Raw genomic sequence first — 21191 nt, 5'->3', positions numbered from 1 at the left:
TACTTCAGATGCACCGCTAGACTTCAAAATCAGATGAATCGTGGTACAGATGCGTACCAACCCATATAATCGAGAACCAACTGATATACTCCAAGTCTAGATAAACGTTTTAATGCAAAGAGGAACTTGACGATAGATTTGATTATTATGACTGATAAACGCCCCCAGAGGACCGGACCTCCCATGAGGCCAAAAAAAGTCATCAAAACTATAATCCTAGGGGGGGCCTGGGTAGTTCAGTGGTAAAATACGCAGGCTACCACCCCTGGAGTTCGCTAGTTCGCTAGTTCAAATCCCAGGGCGTGCTGAGTGACTCCAGCCAGGTCTCCTAAGCAACCAAATTGGCCCGGTTGCTAGGGAGGGTAGAGTCACATGGGGTAACCTCCTCGTGGTCGCTATAATGTGGTTTGTTCTCGGTGGTGCGCATGGTGAATTGAGCGTGGTTGCCGTGGTGGATGGCATGAAGCCTCCACACGCGCTATGTCTCCGTGGCAACACGCTCAACAAGCCACCTGATAAGATGCGCAGGTTGACTGTCTCAGCGCGGAGGCAACTGGGATTCGTCCTCCGCCACCCGGACTGAGGCGAATCACTATGCGACCACGAGGACTTAGAGCGCATTGGGAATTGGGCATTCCAAATTGGGAGAAAAAGGGGAAAAATCCCCCCCCAAAAAAACAACTATAATCCTATAAATATATATACACAGAAAATACATGCTAGAAACATACTATATATAAACTTTATTTTTTTTTTTTTTTTTTTTCAGTGCAAGTTTCTGTTTTTACACTGGTCATGACATTAGTTGAAAATTTGAATATAGAGTAACATGTTCCCTGTTTGCTGACAGACATTAGGTTGAAAATAACCTGTAATATTCCTTAGTGCAGAACCTGAGTGAGAACATCCTACATAACAACACAGAACATTTAATTAAGACACAATTCCACTTCAGGGACACATACACATGTGCGCTGACACCATAGAATTCTAAAATTCTAATTAAATGGAAAGACTCATTAAAAGAGCTCCTGAAGAACACTTCTGATAGTGTGGAGAGACAGAAAAGAGAGAGAGAGAGAGAGAGACGAGTACTAATCAATGTGAGGTTCATTCACAGTGGAAAAAATGTCCTTAACCCTCAGCAACGTTAGTTTACAACAACTAAATAATATCTAATATTGATTAAATATAGTAATATAAAAATAGCTGATACTGTGAACTGTATCAAAACAACAGATCTGGCATGGAAAAAAATAGCTACACAGTCAGACAAAAAGGTCACGGCTAGTCACTTTCACTTATGAAAGAAATGTAGCAATTTTTCACATACAGTGAGTATTTGACCTGTAATTTTCTTACAGTAAGGTTCCATTTGTTAACATTAGTTAATACATAAGGTATCACGAACTAACAATGAATAATATATATTTCTTACAGCAATTATTAATCTTAGTTAATAGTAGTTAATAAAAATGCAATTGTTCATTATTAGTTCATGTTAGATCATAGTAAATTAACTAATATCAACTAATACAACTATTTATTTTAAAAATGTATTAGTATATGTTGATATTAACATTAACCCTTTAAGCTCTGAAGGTGTTTTTAAAGATTTCCTGTTTCAGTGGCATACCCGAAATGAAAGGCTTATAACTCTATAATATAATATAATATAATAAATATAATTTTGTAATTAATTTAATTAACAGAATGAGTATCATTCTGTGCCATTTGAGTCATCATTGAGTCTGTGTCATGTATTTGGCGCCACCTGCTGGTGGCCATATGTAACATTGGGCTTCATGTGGATTATCTAATGATCTATACATCTGATTATCTTGTGTGTGGACTCGTTTGAAAGATAATCACCTTCTCTAAATAATGGTATGTGACATTTTATGTTCCGATTATTTTTCCTGAAGTTATATGCGAAAACTCAGCATATAAGCAACACCAACATAATTATCAAAGACATATACTTAGCTATTACTCGCTATATTTTTGTCTGTGAGTAAAACAAATAGACTGGTTGTATTCTACACTTTGAGAGCTTTCCAACAACATATGACACATGGCTATTTGACGAGATTGATGTTTTTACTGATTGCAATAATATGTACAGCGCAACTTTTTTCATAAATGATAAAAACGAAACACTTCTGATTTGTCTGCAAATTTCAAAGCACTTGTTCAGTTTTGGTCATAATGCCAACATGCATTGGAAAATAGAGGTTATAGGCTTTCAAACGATACCGATTTTGTGTTGATCAAAGCTGTAGTTATTAATATTTAGACACGTATTTATTTTTCTCTTGGGCACATCTGAGCTAATTACGATTAATAAATGCTGTAAATTATTATTCATTGTTAGTTCGTATTAACTAATGTTATTAATTAATGTTAACTAATGGAACCTTATTGTAATGTTTTTTTATTTATTTGTTCATATTCATGGTATATTAAATTTACTACATTACATTGACATGGGTATTTTTTATCATTTTGATTATACCAGCAAATATATCATCAATATATACAGAATAGTCCTTAATAAAAAATAAAAAAAATGAATTTACCGTTACTGCTTTTAATGAATAATTTTTCTGATACTTTTGTGCATTGAATTGTTCAATGAATATTGAACTATCTCTTACTCTTCCAAAATTCACCCTTAAACAAAATGTAGTATTATTTTATAACCAGCGGCTTCCTAAAAACATGTTCAAAGAGGATATAATTCAAAGAGGATTTCATCAATATCAATGCCTGATTCTCTAAAGGGTTTAAGAGTGTTTTGAGGTTTTGAATAGACATATGCTCCGTTGTCCAAATAATGACTAAATTACTTCTAACTCCACACGCACCATGTGTGGTCTGGAATCTGGGAGATCGGTCGTCACACACACAGGAATCTTACTTCAACGTCTCCTGAGACATCTGTAGATTGTAGCTGCGCTCTTGTTCAGGAAGTTTAGAGAACTCCACCAGACACGGATGCTGTCGCTTATTATCGTCTCTTACCTACAAGATCAATAGAGTGAATGGTAACACTTTCTATGAAGCCCATATTTATAATGCATTAGTAATGTCTCATAATACAACTTATAATATGTTAAAACTTCTCATAAATAATTTTAACCACAATTATAATACATTATGATACGTACCTATTCATGGTTATACCTTAGAGTATAATGTATTATAACACAAGCAACACAATTTTATCTGCAGAAGTTATAATAGTTGTAATATACACACACATGTTTCTTAAATATGTAAGGCTACACAAGTAATTGTTTTAAAACAAAATTAAGTCATCAATCTGCAATGGCACATATTTAAGTTTTAAATGTAAGTTTAGCGTTGTAAGCAAAAATGTATTTCTATGCAAAAAATGCAATTAAAAATAAGCTTTCTCAAAAGCTAATCGAGGAGATTATTTCATTACACAAGAAAGGTCATGGCTAAAAGTACATTTCTAAGGCACTTCAATTTCCAATAGACAGTGTTGGCAGCACCATTCATACATTTTTTAAATATGGTACAACAGCAACCTTCTTGGGGTGTGGAAGAAAGCAAAACTTCACCAAGGGAAATGTTGACTTGAATATTCAAGAAGTAATTAGGAAAGACTGTGGAGTCTTGGAAGAAGGTTTTATAGATGTACAGTGGTGTGAAAAATCATCAAACAAGTTTAAATATTAGTCAAAGATAACACAAGTAAACACAAAATGCAGTTTTTAAATGAAGGTTGTTATTATTAAGGGAAAACAAAATCCATACCTACATGGCCCTGTGTGAAAAAGTGATTGCCCCCTAAACCTAATAACTGGTTGGGCCACCCTTAGCAGCAACAACTGCAATCAAGCGTTTGCGATAACTTGCAATGAGTCTTTTACAGCGCTGTGGAGGAATTTGGCCCACTCATCTTTGCAGAATTGTTGTAATTCAGCCACATTGGAGGGTTTTCGAGCATGAACTGCCTTTTTAAGGTCATGCCACAGCATCTCAATAGGATTCAGGTCAGGACTTTGACTAGGCCACTCCAAAGTCTTCATTTTGTTTTTCTTCAGCCATTCAGAGGTGGACTTGCTGGTGTGTTTTGGATCATTGTCCTGCTGCAGAACCCAAGTTCGCTTCAGCTTGAGGTCACGAACAGATGGCCGGACATTCTCCTTCAGGATTTTTTGGTAGACAGCAGAATTCATGGTTCCATTTATCACAGCAAGTCTTCCAGGTCCTGAAGCAGCAAAACAGCCCCAGACCATCACACTACCACCACCATATTTTACTGTTGGTATGATGTTCTTTTTCTGAAATGCGGTGTTACTTTTACGCCAGATGTAATGGGACACACACCTTCCAAAAAGTTCTCGTCAGTCCACAGAGTATTTTCCCAAAAGTCTTGGAGATCATCAAGATGTTTTCTGGCAAACATGAGACGAGCCTTAATGTTCTTTTTGCTCAGCAGTGGTTTTCGTCTTGGAACTCTGCCATGCAGGCCATTTTTGCCCAGTCTCTTTCTTATGGTGGAGTCATGAACACTGACCTTAACTGAGGCAAGTGAGGCCTGCAGTTCTTTGGATGTTGTTGTGGGGTCTTTTGTGACCTCTTGGATGAGTCGTCGCTGCGCTCTTGGGGTAATTTTGGTCGGCCGGCCACTCCTGGGAAGGTTCACCACTGTTCCATGTTTTCGCCATTTGTGGATAATGGCTCTCACTGTGGTTCTCTGGAGTCCCAAAGCTTTAGAAATGGCTTTATAACCTTTTCCAGACTGATAGATCTCAATTACTTTCTTTCTCATTTGTTCCTGAATTTCTTTGGATCTCGGCATGATGTCTAGCTTTTGAAGATCTTTTGGTCTACTTCACTTTGTCAGGCAGGTCCTATTTAAGTGATTTCTTGATTGAGAACAGGTGTGGCAGTAATCAGGCCTGGGTGTGGCTAGAGAAATTGAACTCAGGTGTGATAAACCACAGTTAAGTTATGTTTTAACAGGTGGGGCAAACACTTTTTCACACAGGGCCATGTAGGTTTGGATTTTGTTTTCCCTTAATAATAACAACCTTCATTTAAAAACTGCATTTTGTGTTTACTTATCTTTGACTAATATTGAAACTTGTTTGATGATCTGAAACATTTAAGTGCGACAAACATGCAAAAAAATAAGAAATCAGGAAGGGGGCAAACACTTTTTCACACCACTGTATGACACTAAACTGAAAATGAGTTTTACACCCATGGGTCAGCAGTACATCTGGAGTAAGATGACAAGGTGATGACAAGAACGACACCATCCCCACAGTCAAGCATGGAGGTGGGTCAGTCCTGTTATGGGGGTGTTTTGCGGCTGCAGGAAACGGTTGTCCTGACCATGTGACTGACACCATGGATCCTTTCAGGTATCGGGCCATTTTGGCATGAAAAATGTGATGCCTTCAGTGTGTAAATTGAAGCTCGGTGATCACTGGACTTTCCAGCAAGACAATAACACCAAGGATACATCCAAGTTGTCCAAAATCTGGTTCAGGGATAGGTCGTGGAATGTCCTTGAATGCCCCTTTCAGTCCATCATTAAAATCCCATTGCAAACCTTTGTTGGGATTTCAAGGAAGCAGTGGCAGCACAGAAACCAAAGAATGTCAATGAGCTGGAAGCTTTTGCTCATGAGAAATGTGTAAAAATTCTAATAGAGAGGTGTCTGAAGCCTGAGAACACTTACCTGAAACATTTATTTGCTGTTAAGGATAAAGGATGCTCCACAAATGATTGACTTTGGGGGTAAACTGAACTCTTTGTTCTCAAAATCACTCAAATGTGTTTTAAAAACTTACGTTGACTGTTTACTGAGGTTTTAGTTGATGTGTTTTAATTCACATCACCAGAATGTATTGCTGGTCAGGGGGGTTGAATAATTGTGATTGCAACTGTATATATTTAATAGGTATGCTTTAAGTAAAGTGACAAAAGCAGTTTCTTCATATAAACATCTATAAGATATTTGTAAGTGGTTATAAGACATTACGAGTCATGCTGGAAGTTATATACATTACACATGCACAAAATACAAAATAACACACATTCAATGTACATTTTGAGATATTATGAAAAACACTTGTAAAGTTACAAGGTTCAAATATATCAGAAACTCTCTCTCTCAAATATATATGTTTATAATCACACATGACCAATCTATATGAGTGTAAACACACACAAGAATAAAAACAATCAGTCTGATTCTATACTGAACTCTATTCAATCAACTTTAATGTTTGTGCATCTTATTTTATAAATAACTTCTATTATATAAGTTTGACTTGTGATGTATTGTATGTTACAAGTTTATAAGAAGATATTGCTTTTGTAACTTTAATTAAAGCAGACAAAGAACACTTATAATATGATCACATCACTATACACTATACAACACTTATACCATTAACTAATTAAATTAAATTAAAATTGAATGTTGCTTGTGTTATAATGCATTATACTCTAAAGTATAACTATGAATAGGGGAAGTCTTATAACGTATTATAACTGTAGTTAGAGAAGTATTTACGTATGATAAGGTGTATTATGAGACATTATGAATGCAGTATAAAGCATTTATATATTTACAATGCATTATAAATATGGGCTTCATAGAAAGTGTTAATGAGTGAATTCTATATGTGTTATACAAATCTGTTTTATTTTCAGCAATTGAATTTCAAAAAGATTATACCACCATATTTCTGACATTAAAAACAGATATATCACCGTATTTATGACTTGACATCCCACAAAAATACAACCATGAATTTTAAATCTGAAATCTAAAACGTGGGGGCCTGGGTATCTCAGCGAGTACTGACGCTGACTATCACCCCTGGAGTCCCGAGTTTGAATCCAGGGTGTGCTGAGTGACTCCAGCCAGGTCTCCTAAGCAACCAAATTGGCCCGGTTGCTAGGGAGGGTAGAGTCACATGGGGTAACCTCCTCGTGGTCGTGATTGGTTCTCGCTCTCAATGGGGCGTGTGGTGAGTTGTGTGTGGATCGTGGAGAGTAGCATGAGCCTCCACATGCTGTGAGTCTCCGCGGTGTCATGCACAACGAGTCACGTGATAAGATGCACGGATTGACGTCTCAGAAGCGGAGGCAACTGAGACTTGTCCTCCACCACCCGGATTGAGGTGAGTAACCGCGCCACCACGAGGACCTACTAAGTAGTGGGAATTGGGCATTCAAAATTGGGAGAAAAGGGGATATAAAAAAAAAAAGAAATCTATCTAATGTTCATCATAGAAGAGCTCTTTTCAATTCATTGTAACTTCATAAGATAACGGTCATAAGAATAGTATCATGTCGACGTCACATCAACTCTAAAATACTTCTGCTAATATGAGCTAAAAAACATTTGCCACTTAAGATTTGAAATGTTTCTGTCTAAAACAACACAAAGAAAAAAAGAAAATAAATTGAATGTTTTATGTACCGTCCCGTAGGTCCATCCAAGCTCAATCTTGTTCATCACCCACAGCTCATGGATGTTTTCAGCCAGTTTCTCTCGGATTCGCTCAAGATGTGGTGGCAAGATGATCTAAACAGCAGAAAAACAAAAGCGTGTCTCAACATAAACTCTGAAAGAAACAACTTAAAACTTAAGTTTTGTTCTTTTAAACTTAAAATAATCAAATTTAAAGAGCTGTTTTATGAGACTTCTGAGGAAAAAAATTATTCTGAATCTAATCTGTACCTGACTGGTATCTACAGGTGTTGGTGTGAAGGCAGCTTGTGACAGTGTGATCGTGGGTCCCAGAAGGTCACGTGTTTTTCCGTGATCATGTTTATACTCTTGACTGTGTTCCACTCGCAGTTTTTCTCGTGGTAAAACGGCCTCAAAACACGGAGCGTAACCGGAAGGCGGAAGGAACTTGAACTCTCCGTGGCGACCGCCCAGCAGGTAGCGCACTCTGAGAACATCATCCACGAATCATTGTTTAATTTCAATTGTGGTATAAAATTAATATCTTGGGCTAAAAGTTCTAAAAGTAACAACATGCATCTATAATATAATAACTAGTTGTCTGGATTCTTTAGAATCACTTTAAAGTGACTGGGTTCACAAAAAGCAATTTCTAGAGAATTTGAGAGCTGACCATAACTAGAAAAATGTATATTCAGTACAGACATTTGTATGACTTTTCCAGGCCTGAAAAACTCAATTTTAAAATACCCTGACATTTTGGTTTTCCATGGCCGTGGGGAACCTGTTGTTAATCGTAATAATTCATGTTCAGTCTGTGTATTTGTAACTCACTTGACTCCAGCAGAGAAGGACACGACGGGGAAAAAGAGTCCATCTGAATTAAAGTTCTCAAACATTCCCTGGACGGGCTGGCCGTTGATACGGAATGAGATGCTCGGAGCGCTCAGATCTAGACAGCAGCTCACCACGTCCTCTGCCCGCAGCAGGTGCTGATTGGGTGAGCTCACCGACCGTGCCACGCAACCTACCAATCAGATCTCACATTTTATTTAAACCCTTCACAGCTCTTTTAAACAGCTCATGATGGCTACCCATAAATATTATTACACTAAAATAGCATTTTTATAATCTGCTATAAAACTGTCAGGCCTAAGGGCTAAAATGCATTTTCACCTGCACAGAAGAATAAGACAATGTTTGCAATGGATAACTAGCATACATTTTCTTCTCACCTGCCCACAGGTGTAGCCCATCAAAGCCATAAGAGTAAAGGTCGTCCCCTACACCATTGCCCCCCCATCCTTCTCCTCCGCCCGGGTAAGGACAGTAGCCCTGTGTGGACGCCCAGCCCACCCGCAGGTGTGTGGCCTCAGCCGTAACAAACGGAACCACGTGATCCACTATGAGCTCATAATACCACTTCCTGTACTGGGCGGAGCCTTCACTCACACCCAGGAAGATATTAGGCCTCATACTGAATGAGAAAGAGAGTGAGAAGTTGAGAATGAGAGTATCAGGTAAAGGTGTGAAGCAGGAAGTGTTGACCATGGTTTACCTGCTGACGTGATTGACAAGTCGTGTCTGCAGCAGCAGGTCTCTCCCTGGCAGCAAGTTATCACAGATCAGGTGCTGATTAGAGCGAACTGCCACACCATGACACACACAGAGAGAACATAACACATCCAGAACCTAAAGAGAGAGAGACAGAGAGTCATTAGAACAGACACACACAAACAAAAACACACACACACACTACAGTAGCTTGCTGTCAATGTCTGTTCACCTTGTGGTTGCGTCCGTGTTTGTCCAGTAAAGAGATGATGGATTTGATATGGCCCTCTTTGATGATGTTCAGAGCTTCTGGACTCTCCACCAGAACACAATGAAGAACTTCCAGAATTCCTACAGACACACACAACCACAAAAATATCCTCTCCTATTATGATGACATATATCACAATCATAACACCACAACAGTATCCTATTATGATGACATATATCACAATCATAACACCTTAACAAAAATATCTCATGATAACATTCATTACAATCATAACACTACAACAGTATCCTATTATGATGACATTCATCACAATCATAACACTGCAACAATAACTTACCATGATGACATACATCACAATCATAACACCACAGCAATAACCTCTCATGATAACATCAATCACAGTCATAACACCTTAACAATAACCTCTCATGATAACATCAATCACAATCATAACACCACAACAATAACCTCTCATGATAACATCAATCACAATCATAACATCACTACAATAACATCTCATGACAAAATTCTTCACAATCATAACACCTTAACAATAACCTCTCGTGATAACATCAATCACAAACATAACACCACAACAATAACATCTAACAACAAAATTCTTCACAATCATAACACAACAATGACCTCTCATGAAAACATCCATCACATCACAACATAACACCACAACCACAAAAACCTCTCATGATAATATTTATCACAATCATAACACATCAATAACCTCTTATGAAAACATCCATCACAACATATCATAACACTGCAACAATAACATTTAAAAAAATCTAAATCATAGCATCACAACAATAACATCTCATGACAAAATTAATCACAATCATAACACCTTAACAATAACAGCTCATAACATCTATTACAATCATAACACAGCAAAAATAACATCTCATGACAAAATTCACCACAATCATAACACCTTAACAACAACCTCTCATGATAACATCAATCACAATCATAACACCACAACCATAAAAACCTCTCATGATAATATTTATCACAATCATAACACATCAATGACCTCTCATGAAAACATCTACCACAACATATCATAACAACTTAACAATAACAGCTCATAATATCTATCACAATCATAACACAGCAACAATAACATCTTATGACAAAATTCATCACAATCATAACACCACAACAATAACCTATCATGACATAAATCACAATCATAGTACCACAAAAATAATCTCTCATGATAACATCAATCACAATCATAACACCTTAACAATAATCTATCATAATAACATCCATCACAATCATAACATCACAACAAAATTCTTCACAATCATAACACCTTAACAAAAACTTATCATGATAACATTCATTACAATCATAACACCACAACAGTATCCTATTATGATAACATCAATCACAATCATAACACCACAACAATAACCTATCATGATGGCATACATCACAATCATGACACCACAAAAATAACCTCTCATGATAACATTCATCACAGTCATAACACCTTAACAATAACCTCTCATGATAACATCCATCACAATCATAACACCACCACAACAACATATGATAACATACATCACAATCATAACACAGCAACAATAACATCTCATGACAAAATTCATCACAATCATAACATCACAACAATAACCTCTCATGATAACATTCATCACAATCATAACGCCTTAACAAAAACATCTCATAATTAAATACATCACAATCATAACACCTTAACAAAACATCTCATGATGAAATACATCACAATCATAACACCACAACAATAACCTATCATAATGGCATACATCACAATCATAACACCACAACAACAACATATGATAACATTCATCACAATCATAATGCCTTAACAAAAACATCTCATGATGAAATACATCACAATCATAACATCACAACAATAACATCTCATGATAACATTCATCACAATCATAACGCCTTAACAAAAACATCTCATAATTAAATACATCACAATCATAACACCTTAACAAAAACATCTCATGATGAAATACATCACAATCATAACACCACAACAATAACCTATCATAATGGCATACATCACAATCATAACACCACAACAACATATGATAACATACATCACAATCATAACACAGCAACAATAACATTTCATGACAAAATTCATCACAATCATAACATCACAACAATAACCTATCATGATAACATTCATCACAATCATAACGCCTTAACAAAACATCTCATAATGAAATATATCACAATCATAACACCTTAACAAAACATCTCATGATGAAATACATCACAATCATAACACCACAACAATAACCTACCATAATGGCATACATCACAATCATAACACCACATCAACAACATATGATAACATTCATCACAATCATAACACCTTAACAAAAACATCTCATGATGACATACATCACAATCATAACACCACAACAATAACCTATCATAATGGCATACATCACAATCATAACACCACCACAACAACATATGATAACATACATCACAATCATAACACAGCAACAATAACATTTCATGATAACATTCATCACAATCATAACGCCTTAACAAAAACATCTCATAATGAAATACATCACAATCATAACACCATAACAATAACCTATCATAATGGCATACATCACAATCACAACACCACAAAAACAACATATGATAAAATTCATCAACATCATAACACCTTAACAAAGACATCTCATGATGACATACATCACGATCATAACACCACAACAATAACCTATCATAATGGCATACATCACAATCATAACACCATAACAATAACCTATCATAATGGCATACATCACAATCATAACACCACAACAACAACATATGATAAAATTAATCACAATCATAACACCTTAACAAAAACATCTCATGATGACATACATCACGATCATAACACCACAACAATAACCTATCATAATGGCATACATCACAATCATAACACCACAACAACAACATATGATAACATACATCACAATCATAACACAGCAACAATATCATCTCATGACAAAATTATCAATCATAACATCACAACAATAACCTCTCATGATAACATTCATCACAATCATAATGCCTTAACAAAACATCTCATAATGAAATACATCACAATCATAACACCACAACAACAAATGATAACATTCATCACAATCATAACGCCTTAACAAAAACATCTCACGATGAAATACATCACAATCATAACATCACAACAATAACATCTCATGATAACATCCATCACAATCATAACACCACAACAATAACCTATCATGACGACATACATCACAATCATAACACCACAACAACAACATCTCATGATAACATCCATCACAATCATAACACCACAACAATAACATATGATAACATTCATCACAATCATAACGCCTTAACAAAAACATCTCATGATGACATACATCACAATCATAACACCACAACAACAACATATGATAACATTCATCACAATCATAACGCCTTGACAAAAACATCTCATAATGCATACATCACAATCATAACACTACAACAACATATGATAACATTCATCACAATCATAACGCCTTAACAAAAACATCTCATGATGACATACATCACAATCATAACACCACAACAACAACATATGATAACATTCATCACAATCATAACGCCTTGACAAAAACATCTCATAATGCATACATCACAATCATAACACTACAACAACATATGATAACATTCATCACAATCATAACACCTTAATAAAAAACATCTCATGATGAAATACATCACAATCATAACACCACAACAATAACATCTCATGATAACATCCATCACAATCATAACACCACAACAATAACCTATCATGACGACATACATCACAATCATAACACCACAACAACAACATCTCATGATAACATCCATCATAATCATAACACAGCAACAATAACATCTCATGACAAAATTAATCATAATCATAACACCACAACAATAACCTATCATGATGACATACATCAATATCATAACATCACAACAATAACCTCTCATGATAACTTCAATCACAATCATATTGCAAAAATAACCTCTCATGATAACATCCACCATAATCATAACACCTCAAAATTAGCCTCTCACACTCACCATAGTTAAAACATTATACTAATAATTCCATTATGCTGATAGAGTATTAATTAAAGGTGTTTGACTGACTCTGATCAGATGTGAACATACATCACACACATTGTGAAATCTCTTTTCTGCATGTGTCAGACAGATAATCTCTCTCTCACTCTCTCTCTCTTTGCTCATTATGACTGAAGTTCTATCATCTGTGTGATGTTCTCATCATTCTACAGGATTTACTGTATCTGCACAGTAAACCTCTGAGTGATCCTCACACAGCTCGGTGCTTGATTGATTGAAGGCTCTGCAGTTGCTCAAATGATTAAAAAAAAAGTTTCAAATGGATCGTTCACCCAAAAATACTTCCACATTTTTTAAATCTGGCAGGTTTATGTTAGGCTGTATGCAATAAAAGTGTTTAAAAGAATAATGACATTCTAGATCAGAATATGCATGAATGAGAATAGAGAGCTGTGGGGGAAGGAAAGATTTTCAGTGAATAAGAAATTACATTTCAGACTGTTCCTCACACAAAGCTATCGTGTGATTTCTGAAGACTTGGAATATAGAGCACCAGTCATACAAACTACTTTCATCATCCTTCTATAGTGTTTTTTATTTTCTTTTTGGAGATTAACAGTCTGTGGTCACTGTATTCTTTATTTGCATGGAAAAGAGCAGCACAAACATTCTGCTAAACATCTCCTTTTGTGTTCCACGGAAGAAAGCAAGTCATATGGGTTTGGATCGACATGAGTGTGACTAAATTATGAGATAATTTTTCTTTTTTCATAAACTATTACTTTATTACTAGAATAACAGACTACATACCAGATGAGGCTTCCAACCTCTCCAGACGACTGATAAGCCAATCCAGAGAGCCAGAAAACTGGGCACAATTCTTCCTGTTTCCTCTGATCAGAGCAGCTGCAGAGACAGACAGATTATCATGGAAAGAGAGTAAAAAGAGCATTCATTGATGTCAGAAGAAAGAGTGCAAAGTGAAACCAGAATTCAAGTATGTATCTAAAAGATAATAGCTGGAAAGCATCGCAAACCCTTTCAACATTTAATCATGTGCAGGATATGAATTATAGACATCTATAATTCTATTTCTATTAGTTAAAATGCTAATTCTTTATATCAGTAATGGAATTACTACTACTGAAAATGCATTTTTGATATCAGTAATTAGGTTTGCACAAGTAAAATCATTCATTCTTGATATCATTCGTGGAAATACACATTTTTGACAGTAAAGACCGTCATTTTTTATACCTGTAACTGACAGATCATTGTGAAATTCTGCTTGTGAAAATGCATTCATCCTTTTCAAAACGACATGACAGATTATCTATAATTATTTTCTTACTAATTGAAATTCCACATTTCAGCTATAGGTAACACTTTATTTTACAGTGGCCTCGTTACATATATTACATGTATCGACTATAGTAATAACAATCAATTAAACATAATTACAAGCAACTAACCCTAAACCTATAGATAGTACAGGTTGTTAATTAGTAATAATCAGTAATTACTTGTGTAATTACACTGTAACAAGGCCACTAAAATAAAGTGTAACCCAGCTATGTTATTGGTAAAAATTGTAATTTTGATATGAATAGTTACATTGATATTTCCATTCCTGTTATCAACAACTGAATTGCAACTAATCAAAATGTCACTAGTGACAATGTTATTTTCACATATCTGTAATGTTATTGTAACAAGTCAGAAAGTCTTTCAAGATATGTTTATTTACTTTTCCATTTAATGATATCCAAATCCATTTCGAGATATATGAAATACCAAATCTAACATGTTGAAATATTTACTGTGAAATGGATACAAATTTTCAGAATTACGGCTTTTAATATTTGAAATTCCATTTTTGATATCAAGAATTAACATTTTATTTTTTACAAGTGTAAATGTAATGACTGATATCAAAAATAAACATTTTAATCCTTTAAGCTCTGAAGGTGTTTTTAAAGATTTCCTGTTTCAGTAGCATACCCAAAATTAAAGGCTTATAACTCTATAAAAAAACAAGGAGTGTCAAGTGTTTGGTATCATTGTAAAGAAAACTTTTCAGATTTTTTAATGATACACTCTGAAACTCTCAGCCTAAGAAACTGCTGAAAAAAATCACATAAACTTGAGCCAAAAATGTACTTTTTTTGCTTATTTTTCTTATGTAACATTATTTATCTTTGGGTGTAAATAAGGTGGCTCTGAAAAACTGCTTTTGTTTTGTTCCCAATCATGTCTACTGTATCTGAGAAAAAATTTGTGTTGATACGACAAAGCAATCAAAAGTTTTAGTAATGAGATTTCACAGAATGAGTTTCATTCTGTGTCATTTGAGTCATCATTGAGTGTGTGTCATGTATTTGGCGCCATCTCCTGGTGGTCATATGTAACATTGTGCTTCATGTGGATTATCTAATGATCTATGCATCTGATTACCTTGTGTGTGGTAATACTCGATAGTCGCCTCTTCTAAATAATGGTATGTGATATTTTATGTTCTGTTTATATTTCGTGAAGTTACAAGCGAAAGTGTGGCATATAAGCAACACCAACAGAACTGAACTTTGTCCCTGTGTTAAATAAAGTATCATTTTTACAATAATATGTACAGTGCAATAATTTTTTATTTTTTTATATAAATTATCAAACAGAACACTTCTGATTTGTCTGTAAATTTCAAAGCACTTGTTCAGTTTTGGTCATAATGTCTACATGCATTGGAAAGTAGAGCTTCTAAGCTTTCAAACGATACCTATTTTGTGTTGGTCAAGACTTTAGTTATTAATATTTTGACGATAATATTTTTTCTCTCGCTGGCATCTAAGCTTAAAGGGTTAATAAGTGAAAACTGAATTGACTATCATTCGAATTTAGCCTACAATTCATACCCTAAAAATGGTAAAATGTCGAAAGGGCCTGCGATAGGACATCACTCACTGAACTGCATCTCTCTGCTCATAGAGTGCCAGTCAGCATGTTTTTCAGCAGATATTGATGTTGTGAGTGTAAAGTGCTGATAAAGGAGCTGATGGAGATGTGGATCTTACCCAGGAGCTCGTACAGGGAGTTCAGGATGGATTTCCAGGATTCTCCCGCTTCCTTCCCGGCCACGTCGGCAAAATGAGCCGCGCTGCTGTACACATGTAAACGATCGATACACTCCAGCACCAGGTTTATCATTCCCTAGAGACACACAAGAGAAACTATAGTCAGTCGCCAACACTCATGCATGACGCAACTCTGCAGAGATTATCCAAAGGAAGAAAAATTGCTCGTCCAAAGCTCAGAGGACTTTATTGAGCTCTCATTTATGTTTCATTTTAGAATCAATTTAGTCTCAGAGGTTTGTCCTCTTAAATATGCTTAGGATGAATAAAAATGGATTGTTGACACGGAGAATCATCTGAGATATAAAAGAGACACTTGTTTTGACACAGGCCAACTGATGAGACATTATGCTCCAATTCCAACATTTCCCTTCCAGTGTGTAAACTGAAGGTCTCTGGTGATAAAGTGATGTGTTTAGATCAGTACCTCCTCCTGGAACAGGTTCTGTCGGCTCTTGAGCGCTCGCAGGCGGTTCTGTTTGTCCTCGTGCTCCAGGTGCTCGTCAGGTGGCTGGAAGTAGCCAATCAGATCCTGAAGACTCAGACTGACCGATTCGATCGGTAGATCAAGTGTGGAGGTTTTGCCTTTTTTACTCAGAGCATCCAGACCTCTGCACTCATGGAGGAAGAAGAGGAGAGTTAACAAACACCAACAGAAAAGGTTGATGTTCAGAGTCAGCTATTGTTTTCTGGTCTGATTTGATTACAATATAAAAAAATGTCAGTGATGTCTGTTCACTGTAAAATATGTTAAATTAACACAATTTAAAACAAAACACCATGAGGGTAATACATTAAAATAATGAGTGTGTTTCTGTGTGTGTGTTTATATGTGTCTGTGTGTGTGTGTGTGTGTGTGTGTGTGTGTGTGTGTGTGTGTGTGTGAGTGAGTGTGTGTGTCTGTTTCTCTGTGTGTGTGTATTTTTGTCTGTGCGTGTGTATGTTTGTTTGTGTGTGTGTGTATGTGTTTGTCTGTGTGTGTGAGTGTGCATGTTTGTCTGTGTGTGTGTGTTTGTGTATGTTTCTCTGTGTGTGTGTATGTTTGTCTGTGTATATGTGTGTGTTTGTCTGTGTGTGTGAGTGTGTATGTTTGTCTCTGTGTGTGTGTGTGAGTGTGTGTTTGTAAGTGTGTGTGTGTGTAAGAGTGTGTGTATGTGTGTGTGTGTGTGAGTGTGTATGTTTGTCTCTGTGTGTGTGTGTGTGTGAGGTGTGTAAGTTTGTCTCTGTGTGTGTGTGTGTGTGTGTGTGTGAGTGAGTGAGTGAGTGAGTGAGTGAGTGAGTGTGTGTGAGTGTGTAAGTGTGTGTGTGTGTGTGTTTGAGTGAGTGTGTTTGTGTATGTATGTGTGTTTATGTGATTGTGTGTGTTTGTGCGTGCATGAGTGTGTGCATGTGCGTGCCTGCGTGCTTGAGTGTGTGTGTGTTACCTGATAAAGCGGTTAAAGAGGAAGACAGTGCTGCGTATGACTCTAGCTGTGTGCGACTCCTCGTGTTGTGATCGTGACAATGTTAATCCATCATCCATGTGACCTTCATGATGCATGATGGCCTAAAACACACACACACACACACATCTGTACATTACATTTATAATCCATAAACACACACCTGAACTGTACAGAACGCTACATTTACAATGCACACACATATGCTGACTCATACTGTACACAAACACCTGTACTGTACACTATATTACAATAACAATCCATACACACACACACCTGAAATTAGAGGTAGATCGATATATCGGTTATACCTATTAATTGGTACCGATAGCTGCTTTTTGGAACTATCGGTTATTGGCAAAAATCTATGTCAATAGTTGTAGATATTTTTTTCATTATTTTTTTATTACAAAATAAGAGTCCTCATTGTGTTTCGAGCTTGTTTATACTTAAAAGTCCTGCGTTATGCACCAAATCTTCTGGTTATCATTGGGATTTTGGTTGAATAAAAAACTGCATCTGGGATTTTATTTATCTATGCCCACCACAGTAAAGAAAGAATATTATTATTATTATAACTTTTTACATTCTATAAATTGCCCGATTAATTGGTTATCGGCCTTTCCCACCACCTTAATTATCGGTATCGGCAAAATCCACTATCGGTTGACCTCTACCTGAAATGTACATTACATCACATTTCAACACACACATATGCTGCCTCATACTGCACATACAAACACACACACACACACACGGACAAGTCCATCTGGGCATCTCTGCATGCTGCCTCTCAGTGTCCGCAGCAGAAATGTTGAGTGTGTGTGTTTGGTTTGTTTGTAATGAATCTCTCTAAATGAGCTCACGGGCACGTCACACTGAACTAACAGTGTCTGAAAACACACATTAATCCTGCACACACGCACATCACACAGGAAATACCTCCTCTGGGTTTATATATGTTGTTGTATCTTTCGATCATTTTAATAGGGTTCCCCATCCAGATTAGCGCTGGGCGAAATGGCTACAAAAATGAAATATTAATATTTTTCAGTCTATTGACCATAATCAATATATCTCGATAATTATGTATTTGCTCTGAAAATCAGAGGAACCATCATTTCAACCACACAGCCGATAAAGTCTAGTAGATTCAAAATGATTCAGAACTATATTTATTAATGTTCATTTATATGAATAAACATACAACAATCCATTGTAATAATAGTAATAATACTAAAAAAAATGTTTTGTGAGAAAACAGTGTGTGCAAAAACACTAGTTCTTGACTTATTACTCAATTATTATTATTATTATTATTATTATCATTTTGTGGATTAGATTAGTTTTATACAATACCGCAATATTTGTCTGTCTATACTTTGAGCTGGAGCTGTTATTTTAGCGGATAACTAAAAGTGCATTGTGTATTTGACAGTCTGACGTTCCTCGTTACAAATCAAGTGACACGCTGAGCTCAGTATGTGTTTGAATCAGCATGTTATCTTCGTTATTTTGCAGTAGTATATCTGCGGCTGATTGTTTTGGTCAGATCCACACCTTTCTCTGGACTCCGCCCATGCGGGCACACTTGGCATCCACTGATTGGTAGGTGAGCCAGAGTCCAGTGTCCACATGCTGGATGTAGCACACAGAGTCGCCATATTTGATATCCGGAACACCCATTCCATCCACTTCCTTCCTCTGACCACAATCCAGCTTCTCCTGTGGGCGGAAGCACAGAGGATCATGGGTAAACTCTCATTCTGAGTCCTTTCTTTCTATTCCTTTTTTGTCATGTATTGCAGTTCATGCTTCTAATATTTAAAAGCAATAATCTTGTAATGATTTTGTTCTGCAGGAGAGGTTTTATACACTGGAGTTTGTGTTGTATCAGTCTCACTTTCGAGGAACGGAAGCAGAAAGCCGTTGATTTGACGTCTGCTTTCTCTTTGTCCATTAGCAGCAGCCCTTGATCATCCATCATGCTCAGATATTTCCCTGTGGTCACATGACGCAACCGGAACGGCTGACCCCAGCGAGTATGACTACCGCTCCACCTGCACACAGAGAGAGAGGAGATGCTTGGACTCGAGACCAGTGTTCACCGCAGTGCAAGACTATAAAAAAGGGCTTTTGGGAATGGAAAAATATTGTTTTTTCACTGTAGTTTTAACAAAACTTTACTATAGAAGTACTGTAAATGTATGGTCTTGTTTATTTTTTTATCCCCTTTTCTCCCCAATTTTGGAATGCCCAATTCCCACTTCTTAGTAGGTCCTCGTGGTGGCGCAGTTACTCGCCTCAATCCGGGTGGTGGAGGACAAGTCTCAGTTGCCTCCGCTTCTGAGACCGTCAATCCGCGCATCTTATCACGTGACTCGTTGTGCATGACACCGCGGAGACTCACAGCATGTGGAGACTCATGCTACTCTCCACGATCCACACACAACTTACCACACGCCCCACTGAGAGCGAGAACCACTAATCACGACCACGAGTAGGTTACCCCATGTGACTCTACCCTCCCTAGCAACCGGGCCAATTTGGTTGCTAAGGAGACCTGACTGGAGTCACTCAGCACACCCTGGATTCAAACTCGCGACTCCAGGGGTGATAGTCAGTGTCAATACTCGCCGAGCTACACAGGCCCCCCATGCCCTTGTTGATCATTATATACATTTTTACTGTTAATTAAAAGGTAAATCATTATAATAATCATAAATCATCAATTTTACTTAAAAAAAATCTATTTTATCATATAAATCTATTTTACTTCTAAAAAACATATTTTACATAATAAATTATACATTTTACTGTTAACTATAAGGTAGATCATAAAAATCATAAATCATACATTTTACTTCAAAAAAGAATTTATAAAATAAATAATAAATATAATTTTACTTCTAAAACAATATTTTATAATATAAATACTAAATATACATTTTCATTGTTAACTATAATATAAATCATTATAAAAATTGCAAATCACAAATTTTACTTCTAAAAAACATACTTTATAATATAAATATTAAATATACATTTTAACTGTTAACTATAATGTAAATCATTATAAAAATCCTAATATATTTTACTTCTAAAAACATTTTATAATATAAATCTTACTTCTAAAAACATATCTTATAATATAAATAATAAATACTAATTTTCATTGTTAACTATAATGTAAATCATTATAAAAATCGCAAATCAAAAATCTTACTTCTAAAAAA

At 36.0% G+C, this 21191-nt stretch overlaps 1 protein-coding gene across 1 annotated transcript in view; it reads right to left on the bottom strand.

The window, feature by feature from the left end:
• ryr2a (ryanodine receptor 2a (cardiac)) overlaps positions 1 to 21191 on the bottom strand; it is a 207180-nt gene that overhangs the window by 107963 nt on the left and 78026 nt on the right. The window contains exons 11-23 of the mRNA XM_051667848.1: positions 19859 to 20015; positions 19516 to 19680; positions 17938 to 18059; positions 16941 to 17124; positions 16454 to 16589; positions 14199 to 14294; positions 9258 to 9376; positions 9030 to 9163; positions 8707 to 8948; positions 8306 to 8498; positions 7742 to 7958; positions 7481 to 7585; positions 2921 to 3024 (exon numbers count right to left, since the gene is read on the bottom strand). Of these exons, the coding sequence (XP_051523808.1) occupies positions 2921 to 3024; positions 7481 to 7585; positions 7742 to 7958; positions 8306 to 8498; positions 8707 to 8948; positions 9030 to 9163; positions 9258 to 9376; positions 14199 to 14294; positions 16454 to 16589; positions 16941 to 17124; positions 17938 to 18059; positions 19516 to 19680; positions 19859 to 20015 (1974 nt within the window). The remainder of the gene's footprint in view (positions 1 to 2920; positions 3025 to 7480; positions 7586 to 7741; positions 7959 to 8305; positions 8499 to 8706; positions 8949 to 9029; positions 9164 to 9257; positions 9377 to 14198; positions 14295 to 16453; positions 16590 to 16940; positions 17125 to 17937; positions 18060 to 19515; positions 19681 to 19858; positions 20016 to 21191) is intronic.

The sequence above is a fragment of the Myxocyprinus asiaticus genome, chromosome 32 (assembly GCF_019703515.2).
Source record: "Myxocyprinus asiaticus isolate MX2 ecotype Aquarium Trade chromosome 32, UBuf_Myxa_2, whole genome shotgun sequence".
NCBI lineage: Eukaryota > Metazoa > Chordata > Actinopteri > Cypriniformes > Catostomidae > Myxocyprinus > Myxocyprinus asiaticus.
This window is presented reverse-complemented; position numbering and strand designations above follow the sequence as displayed.